At 51.3% G+C, this 9091-nt stretch overlaps 1 protein-coding gene across 2 annotated transcripts; it reads right to left on the bottom strand.

Moving 5' to 3' along the window:
- Positions 1 to 582: 582 nt before the first annotated feature.
- On the bottom strand, positions 583 to 3449 carry LOC123119343 (protein WHAT'S THIS FACTOR 1, chloroplastic). 2 transcript variants are annotated; one of them, XR_006458611.1, is made up of 2 exons: positions 1753 to 3448; positions 583 to 1182 (listed from the first exon to the last, which is right to left on the bottom strand). XR_006458611.1 is itself a non-coding variant. In XM_044539123.1 (1 exon), the coding sequence occupies exon 1, from the start codon at positions 3384 to 3386 to the stop codon at positions 1896 to 1898; it is 1491 nt and encodes a 496-aa protein (XP_044395058.1). In that variant the 5' UTR covers positions 3387 to 3449; the 3' UTR covers positions 1579 to 1895. The 2 variants fall into 2 exon arrangements, 1 of the variants encoding a protein (XP_044395058.1); XM_044539123.1 differs by lacking the exon at positions 583 to 1182 and having other exon boundaries at positions 1579 to 3449.
- Between the last annotated feature and the right edge of the window lie 5642 nt (positions 3450 to 9091).

The raw sequence follows: 9091 nt of genomic DNA, 5'->3' as shown, positions 1-9091 counted from the left end.
AGCCACGGAAACCATGGAGGTATAGTTTCTATCCCAATGCGACTTTAAAAGTAGCTACAATTCTTCAGGTACTAAGCTGACATATAGGTGATTAGATAGGCGTTGGGTTTAAGTTTGAATGTCACAAAGTTTAGGTAACTGCGATGATTGAAGAATGCACCTGCTCTTGTAGATACCATGCTATTTGTTTGTATTTGTTTGGGGAACCTTTGTTTTCAAACCTTATGTGTTTGGGTCTCTTTCAATACTTTGGAGTGATGGCATTTAGCTTTCTGAAGAGGAAGACATGTTTGTCGTCAAAGATATTCTTGAGTACCAACCGGAGAAGGAAAAGTCTTGAGTACCAAACTGAGAAGGAAAAGACACTGGTGGGACATGACAACTACATTGATGGTGAGCAGCTTGCCCGTCTGTTTCCGATGAATCATAAGAACCAAATAGAAATGTCATGGAAATTATTTCCCTGTTTGCAGGTTGACAAGCATCAGCATTTCCATAGCAGTGGGTGCTTGTGCACCGTGCTTTATGACGGCCTTCACAGATTTCTCCTACAAGAAGTGCCTAGGGAACTTGATCAGGATTCACTACCGACATGATTCAAATTCATTCTGCATAAAGTAGTTCCAGACTTCCAGTGGTGAACCGTAGCATGTTCATCTTAGCTCAAATAGTGCTTGTTTCCAGTAGTGGAACCTCTAAACCTCCCTAAAAATGAGCGCATACAAGACTTCTGTGGTTTCAGATGTCCACAAACTTATATAATAGCAAAACAAAATCATAGGTGCGCATCGTGCCATGAAATATACACTTCCAGAAGTACATGCAAAAATATGACCATCAATTAACTGTAGAAAAGAAATAAATGTATACATACATTGTAGTATAAGGAACACTTGAATTACAGGCTTTCACGAGCGGTGATCCTGCGGTCCTCGAGTGCTGGTTTAGTTTCCAATTGAGGTCTTCATTTTGGTACTCCAGAGGTGGCACGGATGCAATATTGACGACCATATTCTGTATGTCGTAGCTTGGGAGTGGTCATCACAGACTCTACAGCGTCCTTGTTGATGGTGCTGACAGCATCAACAGAAGCGAGGACATTGTTGTCCTAGAGGGGGATGCCTCCATGAACAGAGGAAAGTGAAAACTTATGCCTCAGACAGGCCATAGTATTTGAACCACCTGAAAATATGCAACATTATTATTAATGTAGCACAGCACACAATCTGATTGGTGAAGATTGCAAGTAACAAAAATGTATGTACCCACCAATATCAAAAAGACCTAAACAATTGGAGGACACAATTAATAGACTAGTTCTTGAGAGAACTGGTTCTAGTTTTTACATTTAAGCGACAAGTTCGCATCCTGCCAACAAAGCCCATACTTTTTTTTTGTTGCACGTGTTACAAGGCATGTTCCATTCCTGTGCGAATACTATGAACTTCGCTTTTGAGAACTCATTGTTTAGGTGCAGGAAAACTCATAATGAGGAAACGAAAACATGGCTTGTAAGGACAAGGAAAATGCAAGAATTACCAGAGGACAACATGCAAGGATCTTATTTTGGGAACTAAATTTAACAAGAAACTGGTATGCTTGTATTGATACCAGTCCAATGTACAGGCTTCATATTTATTTTTCTTAAACAGGTCAGTACAAGTTATGCTAGAAGGTTAATACATCGAAAGGTAAAAGTTGTTCTTCGAAGTACAGTTCGATGGGTGAGCGTCACAAGTAACAAGAACATACCCTTCACCCTCACCTTCAATATCGAAGCTTCCAAGTTATGTACTACAGCTTCGGGCTACTGAAGATGGCTGAGAGGAATGCATTTGAGCAATTTGTGGTCCTCGTTAACAGCGTGGGCAATAATCCTAGCATCTCGACACTCCTCACCAAACATCATGCTCGGTGCCACTGTCAACCAGCCCTTCCTCCGCAGCCTTCTTCACCCAAAACTCCTCCATGGCATCCGATTCAGGATCATCTTCGTAGTCGTCCCCCTCGATCCCGCCTCCATCACCCACCTCATTCCAGTCTTCCCCGGTGACACTTTCCTCTTCAAACAGGTCACCAAATTCACCATCCACCTCCGACGAACCCTCTGCAACATTATCATCTTCCTCATCCTCCTCATCACTATCGCCATCAACCGGAAAAACACCCTTCTTTTGAGCCCTTCTGATCTTCTTGCCCTCACGGACAAGCTCCTCCAACCGGTCCCTCCCAACCAGCATGCCATCCTCCACTAGAAGCCTTCCATCGTCGTCGAACGCCTCCACCAGGAACGCCGAATGCCGGACGCCCTTGATGCTCACGTAGAACAGCTCCGGGTGGCGCACCAGCAGCGCGCGCAGCCGGTTGGGCAGCCCGAAGTCCCTGCGGAAGTGCGTGAGATGGTCCACCAGCGTCCGCTTCTCCACCGTCATCGCCAGCACCTCCCGCACCACCGCGCACGCCCGCCGCTCCGCCATCTCCGCGCTCGCGCCCTCCTCCAGCGGCTCGAACGGGGAGGCCTCGGGCAGGCTGTGGAATCGCAGGAGGTAGTCCCGGTGCGCGCGGCGGAGGTTGAGCCCACGGCGGAGCGGGAGGTGCGGGAACCTCCGCGGCCGGTCGATGAGGCGGTCGGGCCGCACGGCGGGGCGGAGCGGCGGGGGGAGGGGTGAAGGGGGCGGCGGCGGCGGGTCGACCAGCTGGAGCGCGTGGCCGTGGGAGGTGTTCGCGAAGGTGAAGACGTCCGGGTGGCGGGGGCAGAGCGTGGCGCGGAAGTCCATGGCGAGGCCGAGGTCGGGCGCGATGTGCGCGAGCTTCGACACCAGGAGGCTGCGCCGGGGGGTCATGAGGAGGAGGCGGTGCACCTTGTCCGCGAGGCCCGGCGCGAGCTCGGCCCCGCGCAGGGCGGCGAGGTCGGCGGCGAGCGCATGGGCGGCGGGGGTGAGCGCGACGGCGAGGGTGGAGAGGGAGGGCGAGAGCGGGCGGGAGATGGGCGCCTGGAAGAGGCGGAAGAGGGTCGGGTAGCGGAGCACGAAGGGGACGAGCGGGCGGCGGCGCGGGAGGCCGAGGAAGCGGCGGCAGCGGAGGAGGACGCGGAGCGGGAGGAAGCCGCGCGGCTTGGAGAGGAGCAGGGTGAGGAGCTTGCGGGCGAAGCGGAGCCGGCTCGCACGCGCCGCCTGCCGGTCCAGCGCCGGGCAGCGGACCAGCTTCGGCGGCGGGATGGGCCTCGTCGGCGCCGGCGACGCCGCCGCCTTCGCGGCGCACCGGACGGCGAGTGTGAGGGGTTTGGGAGTGGTCGGCGCGGCGCCTAGATGGCGGAGACGGCGGGGGTGAAGGGGGAAGAGGGGCTGCGCGTGCGCGGGGAGGAAGAAGAGGGTGGAAGGCGCCATGGCGGAGTGGATGAGTGGTAGAATTTTTTGCCGCCGAGGATGACGCGATGGGATGCGAGATAAAAAGATATGTCTACTTATTCTAACTATACTGTAATTCTTTTTCTCGAGAGTACATATACTGTAAATTTTCACAATATTGTTTGGGCAACGATAGGCGCCGGTGGGGCAAGTTTTTTTTATTCGTCCAACTCAACAGGTATTTTTTTCCTCCGCAACTCCCGGAGCGCCTACCAAGGGCGATCTAGGGTTTTGGGGGTGGAACACGGCGGCGCGCGCTGAAACTCAGCGAGGCGACAGGCTTGGATCCCGCTGATGGCGTCTCCGTCAGGACAGGGCAGAGGGAAGGACCCCCTGTCGCCAAGGGCGGCGAGGGCAAAGCTAGCGGAGGCCTTGGGGAAACTAGACATCACCGACGAGGAGGCCACACCGCTTGTGCTGGATGATGCGGACGAGGGTATGCCGGAGAAGTGGTTGCTGGCGGGGAAAGTGCTGCATAGGAATCTCCTACACATCCAGACCATAACCAATGCGCTCCGTCCGGCTTGGGGAAACCCTAGAGGTTTGGATTTCAAATCTGTGGGGGAGAATATGTTCGTGGCTGAATTTGCGAACAAGAGAGATCGCGATCGCGTTTGGCAAGGGGCGCCATGGCATGTGAGCAAACACGCAGTCATCCTCTCAGAATTTGACGAGTGCATGCGCCCCTCCGAACTGCGTTTTGACAGACTTCAGATGTGGGCTCGGGTTGTCAATCTACCCTTCAACCTACGTAATGAAAAGTGGTGTGCTGCAATAGCCAAGCAGATCGATGAGCACGCTACTGATGTGAACTTCGATCATGTTAATGGCTACTTGAGGGCCAGGGTCACAGTGGAAGTGAGCAAGCCATTGAGGCACTGGATTGTGATTGAATCGGCCCGGAGGAAGAGTGTGGATCCTTACGATATTCAGTATGAGAACATCCCGCACTCCTGCTTCTCATGTGGCCGTCTAGGCCATTCTGACCTGTATTGCCCGACCCCGGGAACCAGAGATGCAAATGGTGACCTACCTTTTGGGAAGGGGCTGCGGGCTTCAGATGAGCGCAAAAAAAGGAAGCTCCAGTGAGAACACGTCCAGAGAGCACACTGCTAATCAGAATAACAAAGCTGAGACTAGAGGTTCAACCACTGCTGCTGAAAAAGGAGCTGAGGTAAACTCCCCCATAAAGCATAGAAACCAGAACAAACGGAAGGGAGGACCACCGATCAATAAACAGGTCTACAGAAGGGTTGAAGTGCCCTTGCTGACCAATGAGGCTTTTGAAACTGCACCTACAGAACAAGTCGCAAAGAGTATAGGGGGAGATCCTTCAGACACCTCTGTAGATGAAGATGGGGAGAGAGTTCCCAAGAAGAAGAAACCTACCCCGGTTAACTCAGGGCATTCGGCAGAGGCAATGAATCGCCTCAGTTAGAACTGCCGCGGGCTTGGGAACCCAGCGGCAGTTCGAGAGCTTCGCAGCATTGTGAAGCAGGAAGGGCCCGGTCTCCTCTTTGTGATGGAGACCAAAATTTCGGCAAAGAGAGTAGAAAATCTGCAGACCACCCTCGGGTTTGCAGGCTGTTTTGCGGTGGATAGCGAGGGTTTGAGTGGAGGAATTGCTTTATTCTGGTCAGCCGATGTCAAGGTTGAGCTCAGGAACTACAGTTCTGGCCATATTGATGTTATGGTGCAGAAAATTGATCAAAACACTAACCCATGGAGATTCACGGGTTTCTATGGCGCCCCCAGAGCGGGGGATCGACACCACAGTTGGAGGTTTCTTCGTACGTTGATGGCAGTACCACACACGGCCTGGTTGTGTGTTGGTGACTTCAACGAGACACTCTATGCTTCGGAACACTTCTCGCGAGCGGCAAGGCCTGAATGGCAAATGCGAGCATTCCGGGAAGTCACTGATGAATGCCTCTTCCAGGACCTGGGATGGACGGGGACAGAATACACATGGGACAACGGACAGTTGGGCCATGATAACGTAAAAGCTAGGTTGGTTAGGGCTTTTGGGAATCCAGACCTAATTCACCTGTACGGCCGTTCGCGAGTGAGACATATAAGTACGACCGAATCAGACCACTGCTTTCTGCTGCTGGAACTGAGGGCGGACGAGGTCGAGTACAGGACAAGGAGAGCGAAGCAATTTCGCTATGAGGATGTCTGGCAAACACATGCAGATTATGACCAAGTGGTGATAGAGAATTGGCAAAGGGGGTCAGGTCAGCAAGGTTTGGCCGGTGTGATCAGCGCACTCAAGAACATGCAGAGCACGTTATCAGCATGGGGTGCGAAGGAATTTGGTAGCCTAACCGCCACCATAAAAAAGCTCCGAGCAAAACTGGACCGCTTACGGAGTCAGGCTATCAGCAGAGGGCCCTCGGACGAAGAAAAGGCCACAGTTAAAAAGCTGCACGAGGCACTTCGTCAGGAGGAAATATGGATGCGACAACGATCGCGAGTACCGTGGCTGCGTCACGGTGATCGGAACACCAAAAATTTTCACGCGCAAGCTGCTATGAGGAGGCGCTTGAATAAAATAGAGAGACTTGAGCATGCGGATGGTTCTGTTTGCCAAACAGTTGAGGACGATCAGGAGGAAGTCCGGCAGTTTTACCAAGCTCTATATACATCTCAAGGCTTCAACCAACTAGATGAGCTCCTTGATTTGGTTCCAGTCCGTGTGTCTGAACAAATGAATACATGCATTGACATGCCTTACACAGCATAGGAAGTCAAAACGGCGCTATTCCAAATGGCACCGTCAAAAGCACCGGGTGTGGACGGTTTTACCGCGGGCTTCTTTCAGAGGCATTGGTCTCTGCTTAAAGAAGATATCATCCCGGTGGTGTTGGGTTTTCTCAACGGTGGCGAACTGCCGGAGGGTATGAATGACACTGCTATCGCACTTATACCCAAGGTACTGCACCCACAATGCATCAATCAGTATAGACCTATCTCCCTATGTTCTGTACTATACAAAATTGCAGCAAAATGCATTGTCAACAGAATAAGGGGCTTTCTTGATGTTATTGTGAGCGAGGAGCAGAGTGCTTTTGTGCCAGGGCAACTCATCACGGATAACGTGTTCATTGCTCATGAGAGTGTTCATACATTGAAGAAAAGGAAAAAAGGGAAAGAATTCTGTCTGCGCTGTCAAACTAGACATGATGAAGGCATATGACCGTGTAGAATGGCACTACCTTGCGGCTATCATGTCTAAGCTGGGATTTAGCGCTTCTTTCGTTCGGCTGATCATGAAGTGTGTCTCGTCAGTCCGATTTTCAGTTCGCGTGAATGGAGACCTTTTGCCGTACTTCACCCCCTCTAGGGGTTTACGGCAAGGTTGCCCGGTGTCACCTTACCTATTTCTCCTCTGTGCAGAGGGTTTCACAACATTACTCAATAGTTATGGTGGAGCTCATGTGGACAGAGGAATCCGAGTCAGCATTCACTCACCTTGGATCAATCATCTGCTTTTCGCGGATGACAGCCTCATCTTTATGCAAGCGAAGGAGGAGAGTGCTGCTAGACTGAATGATATCTTGCGGGTCTATGGTCTGTGCTCGGGCCAATGCGTCAACAGGGACAAGAGTTCCATCCTATTCAGCCAAAACACTCCAGAACCTATGAGAGCATCACTAAAAGAAGCACTTGGCATTTCTGTGGAGGCCTTTAATGAGAGATATTGGTTTAATGAGAGATATTGGGCCTACCGGCAGCAATTGGGAGAATCACCTCAGGATCCTTTAATTTCATTGGTGATAGAGTGAGATCAAGGATGAATGGGGGGACCGAGCGTCTCGTCTCGTGCGCGGCGAGGGAAGTTCTGCTCAAGTCGGTGGCCCAATCCATACCGACCTTCACTATGAGCTGCTTCAAGCTGACCAAAAAGGTTTACAAAAGCATTACCTCGCCGATGGCAAAGTTCTGGTGGAGCAGCTCCATTGACCGCAAATCCTTGCATTGGATGGACTGGAAATCTCTGTCACTTCCAAAGTGCAAAGGAGGCATGGGATTTCGAGACTTGGTATGCTTCAACATTGCGCTGTTGGGTAAACACGGCTGGAGGTTGATCACAAACCCGGACTCCTTATGTGCTAGGATACTAAAAGGCCGTTATTTCCCAACGACTGATTTTATGAGTGCCACAGCGCTACAGAGCGCTTCTGCTAATGAAGCGAATTTGTGATGGCACCTCCGTGAACATTTGGACTGACCGGTGGCTCCCCAGGAAACTATCACTGAGACCATCAGTTCAGATTGGGGGCGCCGCTCTCCATATGGTTTTAGACTTAATAGACAATGAGAATTGGACCTGGAAAACTGATCTCATTAGGACTAACTTCACACCACCAGATGCTGATGCAATTTTAAACATACCTCTCAGGCAGGGAGGTGGTGATGATTTCTGGGCGTGGGCTCACGAGAGGTCGGGATCCTATACTGTAAAATCCGCGTATCGTGCTCTAATGACTCGCAACGAGCATTTGGCTCTAGAGGAAGGGACGGTCACAGAAACTTCAGAGAGTGACAAACAGTTATGGACTCGACTATGGAAGCTCAAGGTGTTGCCCAAGGTTCGTGTCTTTTGGTGGCGAGTCCTCCGTGGTATTTTACCGGTGGAATCAACACTAAGGCACAGACACATTGCGACCATAGCTCATTGCAAGGTCTGCAAGGGTGCAGACGAAGACATGGTCCATGCACTTACCAAGTGACCCATGCTCAAAGCTTCTGGACCGAAGCTAAAAAGTGGCTTCAAATCAAACTGCCACAACTACATCCAAGCACCTGGTGTAAGGATATTTTGTGCGACTTTCGCATCAACGAGGGAGATCGGGCAAAGATTATCACAGTCATGTGGGCCATCTGGACCTCACGCAATAATATCACACATGACAAGGAGAGTCTGAAGCCCGCTCAGGCTTTGAAACGCATCAGAGAAACCTTAATGCTGCTTGAACTCCCACTGGAACATACCAGGATCATGCCTGGTTTTGGTTGGAGACCGCCAGAGTTGGAATATGTCAAGATCAACACGGATGCAAGTGTGTCAATGACTGGAAACAGAAGTGGAGTGGGCGGACTGGCAAGAACCTCCTCCACCTTTGTTGCTGCCTGGAGTAAGCCGCACCTCAACGTCACGGATCCACTCACTGCAGAAGCACTGGCCCTGCGAGATGGAGTCATATTTGGCAAGCTTCGAGGTCTCCAGCGAGTGGTCTTCGAAACTGATTGCTTGGAGTTGGTCCAACTATGGAACTCGCAACATTTTACGCGCTCTGTTATAGCGCCTATTCTTCTCGATATCGAAGAGCTAGCCTCCTCTTTTCCTAGTTTTGATATTCAACATGTATTTAGACAGGGCAACACTTCAGCTCACCTGTGTGCAAAACATGCAAGCACATTGGGTGTGACTGATTGTTGGATGAACTCCCCTCCCGGTTTCCTCGTGACCAGCCTGCTGGCTGACCGCGCTGGAGCTGGAAATGTTTGAATAAAAGCTCAATGATTCCCGCAAAAAAACGATAGGCACCAGTGCGCCGACCCAAATTTGGGCCGGTCGCTGCCCTATCGTCCGATTTGCCCTGTTACGACCGTCAGATCCGGGTCCTTCTCCTTCCTCCCTTCTGTCAATGCGCGTGATTTGGAAACAAAAAAGAAAT

Source organism: Triticum aestivum, chromosome 5D, assembly GCF_018294505.1.
Source record: "Triticum aestivum cultivar Chinese Spring chromosome 5D, IWGSC CS RefSeq v2.1, whole genome shotgun sequence".
NCBI classification, from domain to species: Eukaryota; Viridiplantae; Streptophyta; class Magnoliopsida; order Poales; family Poaceae; genus Triticum; species Triticum aestivum.
The sequence above is the reverse complement of the archived record's forward strand: the minus strand, read 5'-3'. Positions and strand labels throughout refer to the sequence as shown.